The following is a 26,311-nucleotide window of genomic DNA, read 5'->3' as shown; positions in this document are numbered from 1 at the left end:
GCATCACACCTGTAAAGTGGGCCTTGTGCTCCACAGAACCAAAATCTATTTAAAGTTGTGGGTCAGGTGAACTCCATGAAACACTTTGGGGTTCTCTAAACCCTGGGCCATAACAAATGTTGAGGTCAATGAGTTTTCAATGCGATTGACTGGACAGGATTATTGTGTTGCAGGAACGCTTGTGGAGTCACAGAGCGGCGAGGTTCTGGTGGTATTTCAGCATCGCCAAATACTCAAGAAAGAGGAGCCGCAAGTGAGGCCAATTTGAACTTGCAGACAATCCCTAGTGGTAGACCTGTTGCTGTGACGTCACCTCCGGTTCCTTCAGGGGGTAAAATATCAAGACACATCTCTGGGACCAGTTACAGGGGTGAGCTTATTGGTGTACAACATAATAATAGTCAAGAACTCAAGGGATCGAACAGTACAGCTTAACTCTGCACCTCCTCTAACTGTAATTTGATCCAGGGCTGCGGTTTACCCAGACAACAACCAGACAGTTCCTGTAGATTCCGTATTTTTCTCCCATGCTTTCTTCATTATTTTCCTCTTTGCGACAATAAGAGAAAAGGCAAATAAGAGAAAAAAAAACTTTTATGGTCTGTTATTTTTTTTCAGTTCCCTTGGCATGCCCCAATATATTTTCTCCTTTGCGGCAATAAGAGGGCAGCATGGTAGCATAGTGGTTAGCACAATTGCTTCACAGCTCCAGGGTCCCAGGTTCAATTCCCGGCTTGGGTCACTGTCTGTGCGGAGTCTGCATGTTCTCCCCGTGTGTGTGTGGATTTCCTCCGGGTGCTCTGGTTTCCTCCCACAGTCCAAAGATGTACAGGTTAGGTGGATTGGCCATGCAAAATTGCCCTGAGTGTCCAAAATTGCCCTTAGTGTTGGGTGGGGTTACTGGGTTATGGGGCTAGGTTGGAGGTGTGGGCTTTTGTAGAGTGCTCTTTCAACGAGCCGGTGCAGACTCGATGAGCTGAATGGCCTCCTTTGGCACTGTAAATTACGTGATTCTATGAAAACACAGCAGGGTAAAATTATGTAAACAGTGAAATTGTTGAGATGGTTTTCTTAAGTGCAGGCTTTGAAATGGGCCCCATGCAATAAAAATTGCTAGCTTGATAATGCATGGTTACATGAGGAATGCATGTATCATACTTGTACAGTCACACCCTCAACAAAGCTGCAGTTTTCAGATAGGACAAAGGAACATGGGAACAGAAGTAGCCATTCAGCCTTGTGAGCCTGCGCCGCCATTCAGCTAGATCATGGCTGATCATCTACCTCAATGTCTCCTGATATCTCCTGATGTCATCAGTGTCTAGAAATCTATTGATCTCTGTCTTCAACATACTCAATGACTGAGCTTCCAGAGCTCTCTGGAATAGAGAATTCGAAATGTCAATCCTTGGCCCGCTGCAATGTTCCAGTGATGCCCAATGCAAACTGGAAGAACAACACCTCATCTTCTCATTAGGCATGTTGCAGCCTTTTGGACTCAATAGTAAGTTCAACAACTTCAGACAATGACCTTTCCCCATCCTTTTATGGTCTGTTATTTTTTTACAGTTCCCTTGGCCTGCCCCAATATAACCCCACCCTCCCTCACATGGCCGCCCTCCCTTTTGATCAGTTTTTCTACCATCAACACATCCTGCTATCTTACCCTTTGCCCCTATTAGCACTCTTCATCCCTTAATGGCACCATTAACACTCCTCTTGTCTTCTGTCCATGACACCTTTGTCCTGACATATCCCTGTTCTTCTATTCTGCCCCACCTCCTCCACCCACCTCTCCTACTATATAATTCATTGGATTTCTACCTTTCTTCAGTTCTGTAGAAGGGCCATTTGGACTCGAAACATTAACTCTATTTCTTTCCACAGATACTGCCAGACCTGCTGAGTTTATCCAGCATTTTCTGTTATTATTCCAAATGTCCATGGCGTTCTGAGTGAAGAAATTCCTCCTCATCGCAGTCAAAATGAGGGCAGCACGGTGGCGTAGTGGGTTAGCTCTGCTGCCTCACGGCGCCGAGGTCCCAGGTTCGATCCCCCGGCTCTGGGACACTGTCCATGTGGAGTTTGCACATTCTCCCCGTGTTTGCGTGGGTCTCACCCCACAGCCCAAAGATGTGCAGGCTAGGGGGATTGGCCATGCTAAAACCCTTAATTGGAAAAAATGAATTGGGTACTCTAAAAAAAATTTTTAAACTCAGTCAAAATGACTTGCTCCTTATCCTGAGACTGTATCCCCTGATTCTAGACTCCCAGCCAGAGCAAACATTTTTTTCTATATCCACCCTGCCTAGCCCCTTAAGAATGTTTCAAATTTCACTTATCATTCTTCTAAACTCGAGAGAATATAGGCCCAGTCTCCTCAAAACTCTCCCCACAGGATAGTCCTGCCATCACAGGAATTAGTCTGATGATCTTCCACTACACTCACTCTGTGGCAAGTATATCCTTCCTTAGTCAAGAGGAACATATCTGCACACAATACTCCAGGTGTGGTCTAACCAAGTTTCTATACAATTGAAGCAAAACATCTTTACTCTTCTACTCAAATCCTCTTGAGATAAAGGCCAACATATTTGCTTTCCAAATTGCTTGCTGCACCTGCATATTAACCTTCAGTGACTTATGAACTAGGACACCCAGGTCCCTCTGGACATCAACACATCCTAATCTCTCACCATTTAAGAAATACTCTGCACCTCCACTCTTCCTACCAAAGTGGATAATCTTACACTTATATTATTCCCAATTATATTCCATCTGCCATATTCTTGTCCACTTAAGCCTGCCAAATCCCCTTGAAGCCTCTGTGTATCAGCCCCACAACTCACATTCACACCTAGTTTAGTGTCACCCACAGTCTTGGAAACAGTACATTTTGTGTCCACGTTCAAATGATTGATATAGATTGTGAGCAGCTGATGCCCAAGTACTGATCCTTGCAGTACTGCACAAGGTACAATCTGCCAACCTGTGAATACTCCGTGTATTTCCATTATTTTTTCTCAATGTTAACCATTCCTCAATCCATTCCAGTATATTATCCCCAATCCCATGTGCTTTGATTTTGTTCACTAACCTCCTGTGTGGAACTTATCAAAAACCTTCGGAAAATCTAAATGCACCACATCCACTGGTTCCCCCTTATCTGTTCTGCTAGTAACAACCTCAAAAGAAACTCCTGCAGGTTTTCCTTTCACTTTCATAAATCCATGTTGGCTCTGCCCAATCAGATCATTATTATCACATCCTTTTTGATAGATTCTAGCATTTCCCCAATGACTGATGCCATGCTAACAGGTCTGTAGTTCCGCATTTTCTCTCTCCCTCCCTTTAATAGCAGCGTTCAGGGCTCTGCGGTTCTGGGCCTGGATGGTTCAGTCTTCAGACCACTGCCTGAATGGTTCAGTCTTCAGATCACTGCCTGGATGGTTCAGTCTTCAGGCCACTACAGTACTGTGCCTGGATGGGCTGGAGAGTACTCCATGGCAGAACCACCTTCCCAATGTGGACAGAAGTCCTATCTTCTGCCAATCATAGAATCCCAACAGGGCAGGAGCAGGCCATTTGACTCATCAAGTCTGCACATACCCTCCGAAAGAGCACCCTACTCAGGTCAGTTTCCCTGCCCTATCCCTGTAACCCCACTTAACCTACAAATCTTTGGACACTAAGGGGCAATTTATCATAGCGAATCCACCTAACTGCACATCTTGGGACTGTGGGAGGAAATCGGAGCACCAGGAGGAAACCCACGCAGACACGGGGAGAAAGTGCAACCGTCCCACAGTCACCCAAGGCCAGAATTGAACCCTGTGAGGCAGCAGTGCTGACCACTGAGCCATTGTGCCGCTCACTTGAGCATCAAATGGCAGCAGGCCTATTGGAGTCAGTGGGGATGCCTTCCCACACCGTCTGAAAGATTCAGGCCTCTGTTTCTTGCGAGTTTACATTCATATTCTATTCTCCTTTTCTTTGTCAGTGCCTTGGTTCTCCTTTGCTGAATTCCAGAATGCTCCCAATCCTCAGACTTACTAATTTTTGTTTGGCACAATAACTCATTCTGGAGCCATTAATGAAACACCCATTGATCCTAGCAAATACATATCCCTCTACCAACATCACAAAAGCAGCCTACCTGGTCATTATCATGTTGCTGTTTGTGAGACGTGACTTTGCAAGTCGGCTGCCACATTTCCTACATTACAACAATTTCTTCACTTCAAAAGTACTTCACGGCACCGAGGACCCGGGTTCGATCCCGGCCCTGGATTACTGTCCATGTGCACATTCCACCGTGTCTGCGTGGGTCTCACCCCCACAACCCTAAGATGTGCATTGTAGTGGATGGGCCACGCTAAATTGCCCTTTAATTGGAAAAAAAAATGTATTGGGTACTTTAAACATTTTTTTTTTAAATACTTGATTGTTTAAGTTACTTTGAGGCACCCTTAGCTGATAAAATATGTCACTGGTATAAATGTAAGTCTTTATTTTTTACCCGAGATACTCTCTCTGGCTCTTTGTCCCAGATTATCAGTTTTTGTACATTGCTCCCTGTATTAGTATATAATGCTTTGATTGCTGAATTTTGAAATCTACTCATAAGCTTTGAAAACTTGTACTATGCTTCTCCTAGTTCTATACCCTGCCAATTTTGTACAGCCTGTTATACTGCTTTGACACATTAACTGGGCATTGTAAATAACAAGTCTACTATGATATTTAAATTATTGTCAAAGCAACAATACATCCAAATTTGACATGGAGCGTACTCTGTGCAGAAAATCTAGACTGGAATTTCAGTACAGAATTGAGGAGTGTGTCACTGTCAGAGATTTCAGTTGGTACGTTAAACCGTGGCCCTATCTGCCCTCTGCTGAAAGTTAAATACACCGGGACACTATTTAAAAGATGTTTTTCTTGATGTGCTTGTCAGTGTTGAGCCAACAAACAACCAGAACTACAAGAACAGATTATCTGGTCATAATTACGCTTTATGGGATCTTGTGCACACATATATCCGACATTATGTCAGTGATAGTTCTTAATAATAATATTTTTAAGTTCTTAAGACTTAAGACAGTTCTTAAGATTGTTTCATTGACTCCAAAGCACTTTGGGACATCCTGGTTTTGTGAAAGGCACCATATAAATGCAATCTTTCTTCCTTTCTCTATGTTTGTTGTAGACAGATGGGAAAATGTCCACCAAGGAGACTTCCTAATTTGCTTTCAAGCCCACTTTATCCAGATTTGGAGACCCCCATCCTATATTATAATATATTAATTTGTTTAACAGTTTCAACAGGTGGTACTAATTAGTTTCTGAATGACCCCATTATCACTCAATTAACATGGTTAAATATCAGTTAATTTACATTTAAATCATGTGGTAATGTTTATGTTCATTTGTGTAATGTCTGGCAAAGAGTTCATATTATTCAGAAAGGTTCAACCCAGCAGGTAAGTGCCTTACAAGTACTGCTTACGGGCCAAGAAGATCATATCTTTCCCATTGTGGCCACCCCACACCATCGGGAAATCCGGGGGCGTGGGTGCACTGCCGGCGGAGCGGAGGATCCTGTCGATGGGTAATTCCTTTCTTTTCCCCCAACAATTCACAGTCCACCACGAACCGTGATCTGTTCAGCCCCTTCCGCAATCTCTAATCTAAGAGATAACATAAGTGACAAAAACTTTTAGATTTGTTTCAATCAGCCTTTCACTCCACTCCTTGCCACTCTGACAGTCTCTGTCTGATTACTACATATATTCCACTTTATGTCCCCCCTACTCCCAACAATTTTGGAGCCCATGGGCGCGATCTAACGAAAAAAAAAGAGTTTGTCCTGGGCAGGATTAGCGGAGTAATTCCCGACGATTACAGCACCGGAAATGACCCCACTATCTAAAGACACTCTGGGGTTTTTTTCAGGCCTCAGCGGGAAATGCCCCCACTAGAGCCATCGCTCTTCTCCCTCCTCTGCAAGTTGACGGTGACGGGCATGGGTCCCATCCTATTTCCCTCGGCCTGCCTGTTATTGCTGCTTCTGGGACCATCTCGTCGAACATATGCCTGTCGTACTGACGATGATGTTGTGAAGAATTGGGAGAGGTGGACTCTTTCTCAAAAGTAGCCACATTTGTAGGCTCCAAATTATTTTATTATTGCCCATTGCCACCCCTTCTGGTGCTGCACAGTTACCCCCTTTACAGATGGTTCCCAAACTCCACTTGAGAATCTCAGCACATAGACCACGATGGAGGTTCAGTACAGTACTGGGAGTTGGATAAGACTAAGACCTGTTCTGATTTCTCAGGTGTATGTCATTGTTTGATTGAGAGCACAGAGTTCGCTTGGTGTCCGAGTCAATATTTATTTGTGAACCAATATCACCTAAAAATTGGCTATCTAGTCATTTATCTCATTGTTGCTTATGCGAGTAGCTATGTGCAAATTGATTGCCATGTTGCCCTAAATTACAGTAGTCATTAAATTTCAATAAGGTGTTACATAAATGTAATTTATTTCTTGCTATCTATTGAAGGTTTAACTAGGGTGCTCTTTTCAAGGGGCGGTGCAGACTCGATGAGCCGAATGGCCTCCTTCTGCACTGTAAATTCTATAGTTCTATTCTTTCTGTTGCACATATACTTGCTTGGAATATTATAATTTACTTTCTGCGGTGGTTTAGGCAGAAACTTTACAGCTTACTCAATCACTATGTTTCTTTGCTCTTTTAGTAAATATCCATCGACCAATACTTGCAGTTCCTCCAGTGCAGTTTCAGAACACAAGTAGCAGGTATGTTCCAACTGTTGTCATTCAAGCCCAGCCTTTTGCATCTCATCAGATTCTGCACCCAGTCACTGTGCACGCCGTCCATTCCAACGGAGTCATTGGGGCAAACAGACCTAATCAGCCCAACAGACCCACTGCCAACACTGCCCCTACAATGCCCCACAGCAGTAAAACATCAGCAATGCACAACCAAGAAGTTTCCAGTTGTACAACCTTGGGCCAGGGACGTGTGCCAATGTCAAACTTCACACCACCGAATTGCAAAGATGATGACAGAAGCAGTCCGCACAAGGTGGGTTTCATTCATCTTGTCAAAATATGGATGTGTGTGATGCATGATCAATGACCACTAAAGCGAGGTTGTAGTCCAATTGAAGGCTTTAATAAGCTAGATGTTTCCCCCAGCAGCTCAGGTACAGAATGAAGGCTGCTGGGGTGGCACGGGCTCTTATACCCTGCCTAGCAGGGCGGAGCTACCATACATCTTAACCAATAGAAAACATACAGTTTCCACCAATGGTGCTCCAGCATACCAGGTACCATAATACCTCTACTACCACAGTGTGAACTTGATTCCTTCTGACTCTGCCATGATTCTGGCAGTCCTTGGGGAGGGAGAAGATGTAGAGACAAAGTGTAAACTTAAAATGGTCATGTTTTTGAAGAGAGTGTAAAAGGGTCTCGTTCATGTTTTGAAAGTTGTGATGAAATTGATGTGAGAGGGGTTGTAGGAGAAGTGGAATGGATGTCAGCTTGGGTTTGTCAGGTCCAAACGGAATGAGAGGGAAAGAAGAATGGAGATTTAAGTTTAAATTGGCCATGTTTTCAGTTAAAGGGAAAGGAGGTTGTGAGGTTACACACGCCATGGCTCAAAAAGGGGAAGAGGGAATGTATGAATACCTTAGGCAGCACCTACCAAACCTATGACCACCACCATCTAGAAGGTCAAGAGCAGCAGATACCTGGGAACCCCACCACCTGGAGGTTCCCCTCCAAGTCACTCACCAACCTGATTTGGAAATATATTGCCGTTCCTTCACTGTCGCTAGGGCAACATCCTGGAACTCCCTCCTTAACAGCACAGTGGGTGTACCTACATCTCAGTGACTGCAGCAGTTCAAGAAGGCAACTCACCGCCACCTTCTGAAGGACAAATAGGGATGGACAATAAATGTTGGCCTAACCAGCGACGCCCACATCCCATAAATTAATTAAAAATAAAAAAAATTCCAACTGTTGATACCTCCAAGGGCAGGGAGAATGGGAAACATAGGATAGCCAAAGAAGAAATGTACATGGGAGAAGCTGCAAACATGATTTAAGCATGTCAGAACAATACTGTGAAAATTCCACAATGCTTTGTTTTTGTTTCTCCCTGGCTCTCTCTTTCTCTCTATTTACTTCCCTCTGCAGTAGACATTACTTGCTAGTTGAGGAATTGGACAGGCATCTCACACCATTGTCTCTTCTGAAACCAGTCTTGATCCAATTGTTATAAGTTGTACAAGTCTGAGCTTAGTTGATTTCTGCAAGAATTTAAGTATCTGTCAAAAAATGCAAATGAGCGGGGTTATGGAGTAAAAAAGCAAAATATTAATCAGAAAGTGTTTGACAAGTTTGATATGTGCAATGTGTGTTAGCCTTGTTGGCTCAGAAGGAGGTCATTATAACAAGGATGATTCATGACTGTTCTAACATCCCTTCCACTGTGAAAGCTAACGAAATGAGGCCATTTCCCGAAAAGCTCTATTATTGTTTCTTTTTCAGGCTCAGACCAGCCTTGCAGCTTTTCCACCCCAGTGTGCTGCATCTTCCGCAAGGCCTAAATTCCAGCTCACCTCAATGTGCAGCCCAACTACAATCTTAGTAAAGCCGGAACAGGCCGCTGCACAACCACTTTCACAGGAAACCAGAGGTGCCCTTGTCCCTGTCATCTCCCACAATAGAGCTGGTTCATGTCCAATAGGCAGTGAAGAGGAAGTTCAGACAACGCACAGAAAGACAGGCTCCTGGGATTCTTGTTATCGCTGCAGCCCGCCATCTCCACTGCACAGCTCTGCTGCTGAAGAGTGTCCGGAGACATCACAAAAGCGTTCAATGTGCTTCAATAGGTAACAACACTTCTGAGAAAGGCTATTATTTTTTTTAAATGGTGTAACATGAATGATTTTCCTCGCTCCCAATTGTAGCTGAAGCCCTTGTGTGGCGCCGTGATCGTATAGTGGTTAGTACTCTGCATTGTAGTCGTAGCAACCTCGGTTTGAATCCGAGCCACGGCAAGACTTATTTTATGGTGGTACGGTAGCACAGTGGTTAGCACTGTTGCTTCACAGCACCAGGGTCCTAGGTTCGATTCCCGCTTGGGTCACTGTCGTGCAGAGTCTGCACGTTCACCCCGTGTCTGCGTGGGTTTCCTGCGGGTGCTCTCGTTTCCTCCCACTAGTCCCTAAAGACGTGCTTGTTAGATGAATTGTACATTCTGAATTCTCCCTCAGTGTAACCGAACAGGCGCCGGAATGTGGCGACTAGGGGATTTTTACAGTAACTTCATTGCAGTGTTAATGTAAGCCAACTTGTGACAATAATAAAGAATATTGTAGTAGGAATAGGGGGTGGGATTCTCCCATCCCGCGGCAGTGTGTCCACGCCATCGTAAATGCCGTCGCGTTTTACAATGGCGTGAACGGGCCACTGCCAGGAGTGTAGGGGCCAGCATGGCGCTGGAGCGGTTCATGCCGCTCCAGCTGCCGATCCCGGCACAAACTGTGCGCCGCGGGATCCGTGCATGCGCAGTGGCGCCGGCACAAACGCGCGCATGCGCGGCGGCCTCCTTCAACACGCCGGCCCTGACGCAACATGGCGCAGGAGTACAGGGGCCGGCACGTAGGAAAAGAAGCCGGGAGACAGAGAGGCCGGCCCGCCGATTGGTGGACCCCAATCGCGGGCCAGGCCGCATCGGATGCCCCCCCCCCACTGGGGTCGGAGCCCCCCTCCACCCCACAGGCCGCCATCCGCCCCTTGCACACAGAGTTAATCCCGGCTGCGAGCAGGTGTGGATGGCGCCGGCAGGACTCCACGTTTTAACTGCGGCCGCTCGGCCGATCCCGGGCCGGGAATCGGCGGAACAGCCGGTGCCAATGGCGCTGATTCTCCGCTGTGCCGACGTCGGGGCGGCGTCGGTGCGGCGTGGCCCGTACGCAGGGATTCTCCGTCCGCCCCAGGGCTTTCTCTCCCCAAAAACTGCTGTGGCATAATTGGAACTTTCACTAGTGAGGTGGATAGATGTTTTTGTTACATCCTCGTCCAGGGACCATGCCCTAAGAGGTTATTGGGACCATGAACTTACACTGGATTAGCCCATGATTATGCTTGGTAAAGTACTGCAATTGTTCACCGTTGCCTTCTACAGTACTCCTGACATGGAAACATTTCCACTCCTACTGCCTGCCATCAAGCATATTGGAAGGACTTGCAGACTGATGACCAACCTGTTCAGCACATTATAAACACACTTTTCATGGCCGTTTAGCCCCAGAGTGGGACTGGAACCCAGAAGTAGGGATGCCACCATTGCAGCACAGGACCATTTTTATTAGGGAAGGGTGTTGAAAGAAATGGAACCAAATTAGGAAAATGGAGTTGAACTTCAGATCTAATTGATCTAATCGAATAGTAGAAATCTAGTGCTAGGAAACATACAGTTAACAGTAAATTTTTTAAAACTTTTAAATTTAATTTACTAATAAATTGACACAGTGTCAATTAGCGGGGTGCAGTGCTCTGGCTGTGAGATGTGGCAGGTCCGGGAGGCTTCCAGCGTCCCGGATGGCTTCATCTGTAGAAAGCGCACCCAACAGGAGCTCCTCACAGACCGCATGGTTCGGTTGGAGCAGCAATTGGATGCACTTAGGAGCATGCAGCTGGCGGAAAGCGTCATAGATAGCAGTTATATAAATGTGGTCACACCCAAGATGCAGGCAGAGAAATGGGTGACCACCAGACAGGGCAGGCAGTCAGTGCAGGAACCCTCTGTGGTTGTCCCCCTCTCGAACAGGTATACCCCTTTGGATACTGTCGGGGGGATAGCCTATCAGGGGGAAACAGCAGCAGCCAGAGCAGTGGCACCACAGTTGGCTCTGATGTTCAGAAGGCAGGGTCAAAGTGCAGAAGAGCAATACTCATAGGGGACTCTATAGTCAGGGGCACAGATAGGCTCTTCTGTGGACGTGAAAGAGACTCCAGGATGGTATGTTGCCTCCCTGGTAGCAGGGTCCAGGATGTCTCCAAACAGGTAGCGGGCATCCTGAAGGGGGAGGGCAAACAGGCAGAGGTCATTGTACATATTGGTACTAACGACATAGGCAGGAAGGGGCATGAGGTACTGCAGCAGGTGTTAAGGGAGCTAGGCTGAAAGGTAAAAGACAGGACCTCTAGGGTTGTAATCTCGGGATTACTCCCTGTGCCACGTGCCAGTGAGACTAGAAATAGGAAGATAGAGCAGCTAAACACGTGGCTAAACAGCTGGTGTAGGAGGGAGGGTTTCCGTTATCTGGACCACTGGGAGCTTTTCCGGGGCAGGTGTGACCTGTATAAGAAGGACGGGTTGCATCTAAACTGGAGAGGCATAAATATCCTGTCCGCGAGGTTTGCTAGTGTCACACGGAGGGTTTAAACTAGTATGGCATGGGGGTGGGCACCAGAGCAATAGGTCAGAAGGTGAAAGCATTGAGGGAGAACTACGGAATAGGGCCAGTATGGCTCTGAGGCAGAGCAGACAGGGAGAGGTTGCTGAACACAGCGGGTCTGGTGGCCTGAAGTGCATATGTTTTAATGCAAGAAGTATTACGGGTAAGGCAGATGAACTTAGAGCTTGGATTAGTACTTGGAACTATGATGTTGTTGCCATTACAGAGACGTGGTTGAGGGAAGGACAGGATTGGCAGCTAAACGTTCCAGGATTTAGATGTTTCAGGCGGGATAGAGGGGGATGTAAAAGGGGTGGCGGAGTTGTGCTGCTGGTTGGGGAGAATATCACAGCTGTACTACGGGAGGACACCTCAGAGGGCAGTGAGGCTATATGGGTAGAGATCAGGAATAAGAAGGGTGCAGTCACAATGTTGGTGATTTACTACAGGCCTCCCAACAGCCAGTGGGAGATAGGGGAGCAGATAGGTAGACAGATTTTGGAAAAGAGTAAAAACAACAGGGTTGTTGTGATGGGAGACTTCAACTTCCCCAATATTGACTGGGACTCACTTAGTGCCAGGGGCTGAGACGTGGCAGAATTTGTAAGGAGCATCCAGGAGGGCTTCTTAAAACAATATGTAGACAGTCCAACGAGGAAAGGGGCTGTACTGGACTTGGTATTGGGGAATTATCCCGGCCAGGTGATAGAAGTTTCAGTAGGGGAGCATTTCGGGAACAGTGACCACAATTCAGTAAGCTTTAATGTGCTGGTGGACAAGGATAAGAGTGGTCCTAGGGTGAATGTGCTAAATTGGGGGAAGGCTAATTATAACAATATTAGGTGGGAACTGAAGAACCTAGATTGGGGGCGGATGTTTGAGGGTAAATCAACATCTGACATGTGGGAGGCTTTCAAGTGTCAGTTGAAAGGAATTCAGGACTGGCATGTTCCTGTGCAGAAGAAGGATCAATACAGCAAATTTTGGGAACCTTGGATAACGAGATAAATTGTAGGCCTCGTCAAAAAGAAAAAGGAGGCATTTGTCAGGGCTAGAAGGCTGGGAACAGACGAAGCCTGTGTGGAATATAAGGAAAGTAGGAAGGAACTTAAGCAAGGAGTCAGGAGGGCGAGAAGGGGGTCACGAAAAGTAATTGGCAAATAGGGTTAAGGAAAATCCCAAGGCTTTTTACACGTTCATAAAAAGCAAGAGGGTAGCCAGGGAAAGGGTTGGCCCACTGAAGGATAGGCAAGGGAATCTATGTGTGGAGCCAGAGGAAATGGGCGAGGTACTAAATGAATACTTTGCATCAGTATTCACCAAAGAGAAGGAATTGGTGGATGTTGAGTCTGGAGAAGGGTGTGTAGATAGCCTGGTCACATTGACATCCAAAAAGACGAGGTGTTGGGTGTCTTGAAAAATATTAAGGTAGATAAGTCCCCAAGGCCTGATGGGATCTACCCCAGAATACTGAAGGAGGCTAGAGAGGAAATTGCTGAGGCCTTGACAGAAATATTTAGATCCTCACTGTCTTCAGGTGATATCCCGGAGGACTGGAGAATAGCCAGTGCTGTTCCTTTGTTTAAGAAGGGTAGCAAGGATAATCCAGGGAACTACAGGCCGGTGAGCCTTACGTCAGTGGTAGGGAAATTACTGGAGAGAATTCTTCGAGACAGGATCTACTCCCATTTGGAAGCTAATGGACGTATTAGCAAGAGACAGCACGGTTTTGTGAAGGGGAGGCCGTGTCTCACTAACTTGATAAGAGTTTTTCGAAGAGGTCACAAAGATGATTGATGCAGGTAGGGCAGTGGATGTTGTCTATATGGGCTTCAGTAAGGCCTTTGACAAGTTCCCTCATGGTAGACTGGTACAAAAGGTGAAATCACACGGGATCAAGGGTGAGCTGGCCAGGTGGACACAGAACTGGCTAAGTCATAGAAGGCAGAGAGTAGCAATGGAAGGGTACTTTTCTAATTGGAGGGCTGTGACTAGTGGTGTTCCGCAGGGATCAATGCTGGGACCTTTGCTGTTCGTAGTATATATAAATGATTTGGAGGAAAATGTAACTGGTCTGATCAGTAAGTTTGCAGACAACACAAAGGTTGGTGGAATTGAGGATAGCGATGAGGACTGTCAGAGGATACAGCAGGATTTAGATTGTTTGGAGACATGGACGGAGAGATGGCAGATGGAATTTAATCCGGACAAATGTGAGGTAATGCATTTTGGAAGGTAATGCAGGTAGGGAATATACAGTGAATGGTAGAACCCTCAAGAGTATTGAAAGTCAGAGAGATCTAGGTGTACAGATCCACGGGTCACTGAAAGGGGCAACACAGGTGGAGAAGGTAGTCAAGAAGGCATACGGCATGCTTGCCTTCATTGGCCGGGGCATTGAGTATAAGAATTGGCAAGTCATGTTGCAGCTGTATAGAACCTTAGTTAAACCACACTTGGAGTATAGTGTTCAATTCTGGTCGCCACACTACCAGGTGGATGTGGAGGCTTTAGAGAAGGTGCAGAAGAGATTTACCAGGATGTTGCCTGGTATGGAGGGCATTAGCTATGAGGAGCGGTTGAATAAACTCGGTTTATTCTCACTGGAACGACAGAGGTTGAGGGGCGACCTGATAGAGGTCTACAAAATTATGAGGGGCATAGACAGAGTGGATAGTCGGAGGCTTTTCCCGAGGGTAGAGGGTTCAATTACTAGGGGGTGTAGGTTTAAGGTGCGAGGGGCAAGGTTTAGAGGAGATGTACAAGGCAAGTTTTTTACACAGACGGTAGTGGGTGCCTGGAACCCGCTGCCGGAGGAGGTGGTGGAAGCAGGGACGATAGTGACATTTAAGGGGCATCTTGACAAATACATGAATAGGATGGAAATAAAGGGATACGGACCCAGGAAGTGTAGAAGATTGTAGTTTAGTCGGGCAGCATGGTCGGCACGGGCCTGGAGGGCGGAAAGGCCTGTTCCTGTGCTGTACTTTTCTTTGTTCTTTGTTCTTAGTGGAGCAGGCTTGAGTGGCTGAATGTGGGGCACAGGCAGGAAAGTGGTGTTGAGGTAAAAGATCAGCTATGATCTTACTGATTGATGGAATAGGCTCAAGGACCTGTAAGGCCTACTCCTCCTCCTGGTTTTTCTGCTCGTAGTGGCTGAATGGTCAACACTTCCTTCCTGTGTTCCTATAATGAGTTCATACGTGACAGAAAAAAGCTGCACCTCACCTCAAGGTCATAAGTTGTGTCCTTTCCCACCATATTTTTAGCAGTCCGTGTGTATCCTCCTGAAGTCTTACCATCCGCATTGCTTACTCAATTAGTCATTATCACATTGTTGCTTGTGAATCTAGGCTGGGCGCGAAAATGGCTGACATGTGACTACAGTGACAAAAGACATCATTGGCTGTATCGCACTTTGAGACATCCTGAGATCATGAAAGGTGCAATATAAATTCAAGTTATTTCTTTTTATCTGTAAGAACATACGAGCAGAAAAAACAGGAGGAGTAGGCCTTACAGATCCTTGAGCCTACTCCCTCAATCAGTAAGATCATGGCTGACCTTTAACACAATTTTCCTGCTGTTATAACCTGCCTGCTTACCAATGGCTGGGGACTAATGACAATCCCACAATCCTGTGTGAGTATGAGCTTCCCCAATGAGGGGAGCGGAGAAACCATTAGTAAACTCCAAGTATAAATAAAGCTGGCCAGTTTGGAACCAACAGGAAGGAGTGTGCAGCAAGGGAAGTTGCTGCTGCTGTTATATATATATGTTATTGTAAATAAATGTTATTACTTTGTATCCTTAAAACTCGTGCTGGATTCTTCGTGGCCCTCACAAAACCTGCCTGTACCCCGCATCTCTTAATGCCCACACTGCTCAGTCATGAATATGTTTATTGTCTGAGCATCTGCAGTCCTTTGAGGTGGAAAATTCAAAAGATTCACAACGCTTTGATTGAAGGAATTTCTCCTCAACTCTGACATGAATGGACAATCCCAAATCCTGAGATTTTGATCCCAGATTCTAGACCCTCCAACCAGGAAAAACAGCCTCTCGATATTTACACTGCCAAGCTCTCAGTTTTTCAATGAGATCACAACGTCTAAACGCCAGAGAAGAAAAGCCCAGTCTACTTCATTTCTCCTGATCGAGCCGCCCTCTTATGCCTTGAAGCAATGTTCCCTTCTCCTCCTCAAAATCTTTTCTTGGATAAGGAGATCAAAACGTTACATTAAAACTGATTATGATTGCATAAAGGCTTGCTTACATTTATAATCAAGACCCCTTGAAAAGAAGACTAGTATATCATTTGCCTTCCCAATTGCTTGCATTATCTATTTAATTTTTTTAAAATACTTTCATGAATGTGATCGTTGCCCATCCGTAATTCCTCTTCTGTGATTCATGTATAATACTGAATATCAACATTTCCTGGTCTTTTGTCTGTAAAAAAATATTCTGCTTTCTTACTCTCCTCACCAAAGTGGTGAATTTACCTTTCCCAACATAACGCTTCATCTCTCACATTCTTTTCCATTCACTTTAGCGGTCTCTTTTCGTCCTTCTCACACCATACTTTTCCACCTAGCTTTGTATGGTCTGAAAGCTTGGGTATATTGCACTCGGTACTCTCATTTAAGTCATTGATATAGATTATAAACAGCTGAGGCTCAAGCACTGGTCCGGTGTTTATTTAGCTTTCTAAACATGCCTCCATTGAAATAACTGCACGCTATTTATTCTGCTGTTCCTTACAACTAAACACAAACCGTTCATAGGAGGGAAAGCGAGGAATCCAAAAGAAAAAGTATTTGGCTCAAACTGCTGGTAAAACAAACATTCAATTCCACACTCATTGTCAATTCTTAACAAACAGATTCAGGCACAAGCTTCCTCATTGAGAATGGAAGGGCTTCTTTTGGTAGACTGAGAGATAGGCTCAGGGAAGAAGACTGAGGGGCGACTTAGCTGAATCGTTTAAAATTGTGAAATATGTTGATAGAGTGGATACAGGAAGAATGTTTCTTCTTGTGGGAAGAGCATGATTAGAGACCAACAATATAAGGTAGTCAACCAAGAAACCCAATGAGGAATTAAGAAGAAACTTCTTCACCCAAAGAGTAGTAAGAATATGGAACTCACTACCACGGAGAGTGGTTGAAGTGAATTGATGGATTCAGTTAAAGGGAGGCATAGCAAGCATATGAGGGAGAAAGGGAGAAGAGAGGAAAGGTGAGAAGAGGCTTGTGTGGAGCATAAACATTGGCATGTACTGTGGCGCCAAACAGCTTGATTCTGTGTTGCATATGCTATGTAGTATATATATTTTTTCTGTTGCCTTCTCATTACCCCAAGAGATAATAAGAACGCGTCTTGTTCCCACAGATGCAGAGCAGTACTGTCTTACCCAGCCCAAGGAGAAGCGGAGCTTGGTCTGGAGCAAGGTGACATTGTACTGGTGCACAGGAAACGCCAGGATGGCTGGTTCCAAGGGACGCACACAGAGAGTGGGAAGACAGGCCTCTTTCCAGGAAGCTTTGTCGAAAGTTTACAGTGAGGCTGAAATCTGAAATCAGATTGAAGTTGAAAGGTGACAACATCGTCCCACTAAGACAATTTTGCCCTATGACACTGTGTATGAGATAATAGCCAATGTGTAATAATGTTGTCAGTACGAACTTTCACCCATACAGCACATAAGAACGGACAATGATCTGAAGCATGTCTATTTGTAAGGGCAGCTTTGGAGAGACGCAACATGAACTATTCTCCAACTGTGCATGTGACATCAATTGTAGCAAAAGTACCAGGAAACTTGTCCCACCAACATTACCTCCCAAATAGACCGCAGCACCCTTTCAATCACAACATACCAACTCTCTTGTTCATGTACCAGCAGCACAGCTGTGTTGAGCTAAATATATCAAAGAGCACATTTTAATTCAGTCAGATGGTCAATCTGTATATAGCAGGTCAAAACCAGACAGAAGAATAATCCTCTTTATAAAGGTTGACTTTGGAATGCATTCATAAAATACGGGACCGCTAAAAGCATGTTATAAAGATGTTTGCAGATAAACTACGCCGGTAGCATTGTGTTGGTTTGTTACCAGAAAGGGTGTGTTATTGCAGTGTTTACTGGGTGGAATGGAGTCTGTTACAGTGTTTTAGATGTGGTCTATTACAGTTTAATTTTACAATGTTTAATTTTGACCATTTTTCAGTTGCACTTATGTTGGTGTTGTTCTATCAAAGAAAGTAAAAATCACACTAAAACTTTACTCATTTAATTGAACTGATTGTTTCAATCCAAATGCATATGAATTAGCAGCAGATAATACTCCCCTGGGATTATTTTCTCTATTTGCTTCAACAAAGCTCGGAAACATAATTAAAGGTCATCAAAGTGAAATCAAAATTAGATTTTAGGCGTATTGAATGCTAAAATAAATGCTAATTTTGAATTTTATTAACCAGATCGGTTAACAGGGAACAATTACACAATTAGGCTGAAAAACAGAAAGTTTAATTATGTTTAATTTTAGTTTGGTTGATAGCGGGCTGGATTCTCCGATTTGAAGACTAAGTGCTGACGCTGGCGTGGGAACAGTGATGTGTTATGCCAGAAAAAATGGTGCAAAAGCTGCACCGATCCGCCGTCTGGTGGAGGGCTAACAGCCACACAGCATAAAGCCCCCGGCTTTACCTGTGGATACGGCCGGAGAATTGGTAGGTCCGTGGCTGTGCATGCGCACGCCGCGACGTCCAAAATGGCGCCGGATGTGCGCGGACCCAGCCTGCCACATACTGTCCCCCAATAACCCCCCTCGCCACACCCCACCAGTGCCCCAGCCCACGCCAAAGCCACCCCTGCCCGCAGAACGGCTCCCCCTCGGACTGTGGCGGCGCTGGACGCAGTCCGCAGCCACCACGCCAGGTTCACGAAAAAAAGAATAAGTGTTCCACGGCGTTGGGAACTCGGCCCATCGGGGGCGGAGCATCAGGGGAGGGCCTCAGGTGACGTCCTGAGGCCACCCCGACGGCGTGCGGCGTATTCTTCAAGTATGCCATTTTTTAGGGGGCGGAGCATCACAAAAGCAGCGCCGCTCCCGATTTCGACGCAAACGGGGATTCTCCGGCTGATCGTCGAACGAGATTTCGGCATTGGCGACCGGGAATCCCGCCCAACGTGTCTGGGATTTGTCGTTATTCTCCTCTTGCCCCTTTTACAGCACCTCATTCCCTGCTGAAAGTGATTGTATAATTGTTTAATATTTTAATGGTCGTCAAATGACGCAAGTTGTGTCATCCAGTATACTTTGCAACATTCAGGACGTGCTGAATGTTAGGAATACCTGAATGATCCTGGGAGCCAGTCTACTATGGGGGTGAGTGGAGGATACTTCACTCTTTAAAGCTTGTGGTATTGATCACTGAATGAACAAGTGCATGGGCATCAATTTTGAAATTTGAATATAAAGATCTTTAACAGTAACAACTAAACTGGCAGACAAACTGCACTGGGACAAACCTTTGAGGCATGCAACTCACATTCCCTCCCTCCTCTCCTCCCTCTTTCAGACAGACACCAGGGAATCTGCCAAAATGATTTAAATAACCATGAGGATAAAAGAAGTCATCAGACTTTGTGGAGTAAAGCCAACTCTGGCATTTATTGTCCATCCCTAGTCCTTGTAATGGTGGTGCTCCACAAGGGTGTTAGGTCGGGAATTCCTAGATATTGGTCCAGTGATGATGAAGGAACAGCAATAGATGTTCAAGTCAGAATAGTGTGGCTTGAAGGTGATGGTGTTATCTCAACAGTGAAGGCTGCATGGGAGCAAGATGCTTTTAGCCTAACCTTGGCGAGAACAGGGGTGGCACGGTGGCACAGTGGTTAGCACTACTGCCTCACAGCGCCAGGGACCCGGGTTCAATTCCAATCTTGGGCAACTGTGTGGAGTTTGCACGTTCTCCTCATGTCCGCGTGGGTTTCCTTTGGGTGCTCCGGTTTCCCCCCACAGTCCAAAGATGTGCAGGTTAGGTGGATTAGCCATCCTAAATTTCCCCTTAGCAGATCAGGGATGTACAGGTTAGGTGGGGTTATGGAGATAGGGCAGGGGAGTGGGCCCAAGTAGAGTGCTCTTTCAGAGGGGTGGTGCAGACCCAATGCACCGAATGGCCTCCTTCTACACTTTCGGAATTCTATACTTCTGTGAGTTGATGCCATTGTTGCTGTAGATAGTATATATTGTAGCCAGAGTGAGAGGGGTGGACACTGCATCCAGTGACTTGGGCAGCAATTAAGGGAGCCGTTCAGTCTGATTGGCATGGGAGCATCTGGAATGTTGTCATGGCTGAACCATCCAGCTGAATGTTGGGGTTATGAACGTATAAAAATGTCAGACAGGAAACAACAGCAGGTCCGTTAAGCCTGCCCCATACAGTCCTGATATATTTTCTGTATCATATTATAAATACTCCTTAGTCTGGTGGTTTCAGCTCCTTAGATGGCAGAGATGGTTTAGATGGAGCTGAGCCATGTGGTGCAGAGAACCATCTTCCCTATTCTTCTGACTAGGGTTTTGCAATACAAGGATATACCAAGCAAGCCCCAAGTGTAATTTGACATTACAAGGAGGTTTTGTGCATGAGAAAACCAGGCAATGCTGTTCATGTCTCAAAGAATAACTTTCAGGAAGTGGTTGTGTGGTGGCTCAAGACATACACTGGAGACTTCCAGTAGATAACAAAAGGGTTTATTGCTGATAGACAAAGGCAGTTAAGTAACAGGCATAGAACACCATACAAACTATACAACAGGCCTTTACACTTCGGCTCCCTGTTCCACACTGCCCGGGGCTCTGCTCCCAGGGCCCTGCGCAGACTCCAGCCAATAGGAAGTCTACGAAGTTTAAAGCCAGAATGATCTCTTGGGCTACAGGTGGTGGCGGAATGCTCTTAGGCAGGGGCGGGTAGTGGTGGAATTCTCTTGGGTAGGGGCAGGTGGCTTAATGTATCTCCATCAGTGAATTGCGTCCCAGAGTGGTGATGGAATGCATTGTTGTAAGCCACCAACAGCAGGGCCCAATGCTGCACCCTCGCCACGCTATGGCAGAATGGGTTTATCATCCATTAAGAGGCCCAGTAATGGCTTGTGGTCAGTCACTGTGTAGAACCGTCGACCATACACCTTCTGGTGGAATTTCTTCATGCTAAATATAACCGCTAAGCCCTCCTTCTCAATCTATGCATCGTTTTGTTCTGCTTCTGAGGCAAAGACAATAGAGCACTCCAAACTATTTCTCATTTTGTGGGATGAAACTGCCCCGATACCATAAGGGGCACATCACATGTCAGCATGATTGGTTTTCAGTCCAGGAAGTTTGAAGACTGTAATGTTTGCTTCATGACTTGGAAGGCTTCCGCTTGAGGCACCCTCCATCGCCACCACTGATTCTTCCTTATTAGCTTGAGGCACCCTCCATCGCCACCACTGATTCTTCCTTATTAGCTGGTGTAATGGTGGCAAAGTTGTGGCTAAATTCAAAATGAACCTTCCGTAATAATTGACCATACCGAGGAAGGACTTAAGCTCACTGACATTTTTGGGTGCAGGGACACTTAACGTGGCCTTGACCTATTCTTCCAGAGTGTGCAACCCTGTTGCATCGATGCAAAAACCTAAGTACGTCACTTCTAAGGCATGAAAAGTACGTTTTTTGTGCTTCAGGCAAACCCCCGCATCGCGCAACCTCTTCAATACCTTCTCTAGGCTGACCATTTGTTCTTCTGGTGTAGTGCCAGTGACTAGCACATCATCAAGCAAAACCATCACCGTGGGAATTCCCTGTAGATTCTCCATTGTGCGCTGAAGGATGGCGCAGGCGGAAGCAATGACAAACGGCAGTCTAGTGTACTGGAAGAGACCTTTGTGGGTATTGATTGTAGCAAACATCTGAGACTCCTCATCCAACTCCAGTTGCAGGTAGGCATGACTGAGGGACAATTTTGAATACTTGAGGCTCCCGGCCAGCTTGGTGTAGAGGTCCTCAATTCGGGGAATCAGATACCGATTGACCTGGGAAGACTGATAGTTGGTCAGTTTATGGTCCCTACAAATCCTTATCGAATGATCAGGTTTAAGAACAGTGACCATCTGCACAGCCCACTCTGAAAACTGAGCTGGCTTAATTATACCCGGCTCTCCCAATCTGTTTAGCTCTGCTTCATCTTTCTGATGTAATGTGTATGGCACTGGTCTGGCTCTGAAGAGCTTGGACATCGAATCTGGATTGACATATATCTTGACTTTTATGCCTCTAATCCGCCCAGTTCCCTGTGAAAGACATTTCATACCCCCAGAACATCTTGGCAGACACTGTTGGATATTTTGAAGATTTCCAGTCAGTTGAGCCTAACCTTCTGTAACCAGTCTCTTCCCAATCAACTGGGTCTATGTCCTTACGTGACAACCAAAGGCAGATTAGCCTCCTTTTCTCTGTAGGCCACTGAGATATTGGCTGCTACGAGGATCTTCACAATTTCCCCTGGTATATTGAAAGTTTGGCTGCAGTACTCTTCAAGCTTAAAGACTGCATTCCTGCACAAAGGTATTGGAAAGTCGGCTCACGCACTATGGTCACCGAAGCCCCGGTGCCAACTTATATTTTAAGGGGTTTACCATTCACCCTTAACACAATTTCAATTGGAGCTGTCTTCTTCAATTAGACTGCATTAAACCGATACACTGCATGCTCTTCATCAGGGCTCGTCTCCACTATGTTCAGTGGTGCTATGGACTGCTGATGTTGTTATTTTTCTTGCAATGGCGCGCTTTGCCTCACATGACAACTTGCTTGGATGTGTCCCCTTCAGTTGCATCAGGAGCACACGAGCTCCCAAACATGAAAGGTCTCCTGAGGATGGTTTCCACCCCCCCTGCAATGGTTGACGCCTCAACTCCGTCCTGCTCTTTGGATTCCAGTCCAGTCCGGTCCTGAGGACTATGTCTGGTTCTGCGTTGTACCTGTTGATCCCACTGCAGCCGTACCACCCCATACTTGGTTAGCCACACTTGGGAGTTGAATGGCACCTTTTTGTGGTGCATTCCATCGCCTGAGCTATCTCGATCACTTTTTCTTCTGGCCATTAAGGTTATGGATGCCACAAGCCACTCGATCGCACAGCAAGTCACTAAGCATGCGGTCCTGAACTCACAGTGCTCAACGAGCTGGCAAAACCTGGCTCTATAGGCTGAGACAGCCATTTTACGGCCCCTCACTGCAGAGATAAACTTATAACATTGGAGGATAATCGAGGGCCTCGGGTCGAAATGTTCTTGAAGTAATTTAATTATCTTTGGATCAGGTACCTTGGGGATGTGAGGATCCAAATTAAATTACACATTTGTGGCCCACAAACTGTCAGAAGTATCACCTTCTGCTTGTCCTCTCCTTACTCGTGGTAAAAGATAAATGGAGCCATGCGATGTACTGTCTCCATAATTCAGCCCCTTGGTCAGATGGGTTTAGTTTACCAATGATAGGCTTTTCCACTCACGATTTAAACGATCCTGACTCTTTCTAGAGCTTCCCTACTTTCTCAACAGTTCCTTCCTTCCCCCCCTCAATTTGCGAAGACTGTCAGCTGTCGTTGTCAAATTTTACCTTGTCATCATTGTGATGGCTCAAGACATTTACTGGAGGTTTCTAGTAGCTCACAATGGGGTTTATTGATAAAAGGCAAAGGCAGTTAAGTAACAGACACAGAACACTATATAACAGGCCTTTACACTTCAGCTTCCTGGTCCACATTGCCCTGGTCCCAGGGCCTCAAGCAAACCCCCGATTGGCCAGGGCCACGCACTCCCACATGATTGGCCACAAGCCAGTTATGTTGTCAGTGGGTCTTTCCCCCTTAAACGGGCTACGCTACCGCAAGGGGAGGGCCCAGTGGTACTGTCACTGGATCAGTAAACCAGAGACCGAGAGTAACGTTCTGGGGACCCAGGTTGAAATCCCGCCACTGCGGATGGTGAAATTTGAATTCAATAAAAATCTGGAATTAAAAAGTCTAATGATGACCATGAAGCCGTTGTCGGTTGTCGCATAAACCCATTTGGTTCACTAATGTCCTTTAGGGACAGAAATCCTTACCAGGTCTGGCCAACATGACTCCAGATCGAAAGTAACGTGGTTGACTTTTAACTGCCCCCTCGAAGACAATTAGGAATGGGCAATTAAATGCCCATTTATTGGGCATTCACAACTCCAGGGACCCGGATTCGATTCCCGCTTGGGTCACTGTCTGTGCGGAGTCGGCACGTTCTCCCCGTGTCTACGTGGGTTTCCTCCGGGTGCTCCGGTTTCCTCCCACAGTCCAAAGATGTGCAGGTTAGGTGGACTGGCTACGCTGGATTTCCCTTAGTGTCCAAAACTAGGTTAGGGGGGGGTTATAGGGATAGGGTGGAGGTGTGGGCTTGGGTAGAGTGCTCTTTTCAAGGACCGTGGCAGCTTCGATGGGCCGAATGGCCTCCTTCTGCACTGTAAATTCTATGATATCTTTCAAATGCTGGCCCAGCCTGCGATGCCCATGTCCCGTTAATGAAGATCTGGTTATAAATAGGATTGATGTTGTAAAGATGGGTAAAGTTAAAGATATGTGAATGTCCTATGGATCATGCTGCTTCCTGTATTGCTAGGATCATGATAAAGAGGACAATTGGTCAAGGATGAAATCGGAGGTAAGGTGTTTTTGCTTTAGTTACATTGGTGGAAGAAGGAAAGTTACTGTAGGAGATTAAAAGGGTTGGGTACAGCTGGAATGAATTGAACCGAGCAGGGGTGATTTAAACTTTTATCACCGGCTTTACAAACTTTTATATTATGGAAGAGATGGGTGTATTGTAAGGCTTGTTTATCTACTGTCGATAAAAGTAAAAATTGTTCCCAGTGTGTGGGAGGAACAGGTTTTGTTTGAATGGACCTCCCCCCTCATTACAGAATTGTATTGTGAGTATTTGGGAGCTAGGTTAAGAAAGTGCCATTGTATTAATTGGTAGATTGTGTTTTCCCATCTGACTATGTTGTCTGTTAATATATGTAAAATGGTGCATTCTGATCACGGCTTTGCCAGTTATTGAAGGCTGGGACTTTTCAAGTGGATGAATAACTACTGTTTTTATTTAACAACTCAACTTGGTCACTTCAAGAAAGCGGTTGTTTTGTTCCTGTACATCCTGACCGAGGGGCTTGCAAAACAACAACCTAATGATGATCTTTATTTTCTCCATGAAATAAATACAGTGTGCTCGAACAAAAGGAACTTTGTAACAATTTAAAGTCAAGATTGGGTCCGCATAACAAAATGAGCTGTAGAATATAAAAACTGGACTGTTTGACAGAGAAACCATGAGGAATGTATACAAAAAATGTGCACAAAACAAAAATGAATGCTTCAGAAACAGTCGATAATCACTCGCCCCATTGTTGAATTTTCTGAAGCTGGGAGGCCTGAAATGGCCACCAGTATGGAGACCCGAAGCCTGCCCAAAGTTAGACGTCGAGACTTGGCGATATTATTTGGATGCTTGTCACATCATCACAGGCAGCTTGCCCATTTTAATAGTAGCCTGAAGGCAAATTCTGTGAGCATTCTGGAGGCAGAGTAGTATTCCTGGCTCCACGGCATTGATTTTTGAATTAGTGTTGTTTAAGAAAAGCAGCCACTGAAGTACTCCGAGAGAAGCAGTCCCAGCATCTGTTCCGCGCATCATTATCCAATTTTCACAAAGGGGGCCCAAATAGGCCCATTCTCTCATTTGCATATGTAAAGGGTCCAATGATGTTTTTGGTGGCCTACTGAAAAATGGCCCAACCCAATATTCATCTCCAGTATTGGCCCACATTCTGACCATTTTACCTCTGAGAGATAGAGATATGCAGGAATTTCTTCTCAGAGGTTGCAAGCCTTTTTAATTCTCTCCCCCAATGAGCAGTGGGTGATGGGTCATTGAATATATTCAAGGCTGAGTTAGACAGATTTTTGATCTACAAGGGAGTCAAGGGTAATGGCAGGGGGTTGGGGTGGGGGTGGAGGTTGGCAGCAGGAAAGTGAAGTTAAGGCCATAGTCAGGTCAGCCACCATCTTACTGAATGGTAGCCATGATGCGGAGATGCCGGCGTTGGACTGGGGTGAGCACAGTAAGACGTCTTACAACACCAGGTTAAAGCCCAACAGGTTTGTTTCGAATCACTAGCTTTCGGAGCGCAGCTCCTTCCTCAGGTGTTCCTCAGCCTCCTTCCTTCACCTGAGGAAGGAGCGGTGCTCCGAAAGCTAGTGATTTGAAACAAACCTGTTGGGCTTTAACCTGGTGTTGTAAGACTTCTTACTATCTTACTGAATGGCAGAGAAGGCGTGATGGGCCAAATGGCCTATTCCTGCTCCTATTTCTGACAATCTAATGATCTTAAACAGGAACTTACAGGTCCAATATCGATCCCAGAGTGTTCAGTATAAGTTGAAGACTGATTAAAAAGCCTTTATTTATGTCGTCAATTGGCCCTTCTCAAACCCGAGATTGCTGAAGCTAATTATAACGCTGATCCAACTGAAACCAGGCATAAACTTGGCATCAAAACCTTAGATTTTGGGTCAGTAGTGTCGTGGTGTCAAATTATTTTGGCATGATCGAGGCCACGTTCGTAGATTTGTTCGGCAAAAATTATTTTTGACTGTGACTTAGCAAATTTGACTAGAAACTGACAATAAGTAATGAATCATATGCACCAAGT

At 45.7% G+C, this 26,311-nt stretch overlaps 1 protein-coding gene across 1 annotated transcript in view; it reads left to right on the top strand.

The window, feature by feature from the left end:
- Positions 1–25,824, top strand: part of LOC140427090 (E3 ubiquitin-protein ligase SH3RF1-like) — a 127,977-nt gene extending 102,153 nt beyond the window's left edge. Inside the window, exons 8-11 of the mRNA XM_072512597.1 lie at positions 174–370; positions 6,765–7,114; positions 8,590–8,933; positions 16,902–25,824. Coding sequence (XP_072368698.1) covers positions 174–370; positions 6,765–7,114; positions 8,590–8,933; positions 16,902–17,073 — 1,063 coding nt within the window. The 3' untranslated portion in view covers positions 17,074–25,824. The remainder of the gene's footprint in view (positions 1–173; positions 371–6,764; positions 7,115–8,589; positions 8,934–16,901) is intronic.
- The last annotated feature ends 487 nt before the right edge of the window (positions 25,825–26,311 follow it).

Source organism: Scyliorhinus torazame, chromosome 7 (assembly GCF_047496885.1).
Source record: "Scyliorhinus torazame isolate Kashiwa2021f chromosome 7, sScyTor2.1, whole genome shotgun sequence".
Taxonomy (NCBI): domain Eukaryota; kingdom Metazoa; phylum Chordata; class Chondrichthyes; order Carcharhiniformes; family Scyliorhinidae; genus Scyliorhinus; species Scyliorhinus torazame.
The sequence above is the reverse complement of the archived record's forward strand: the minus strand, read 5'-3'. Positions and strand labels throughout refer to the sequence as shown.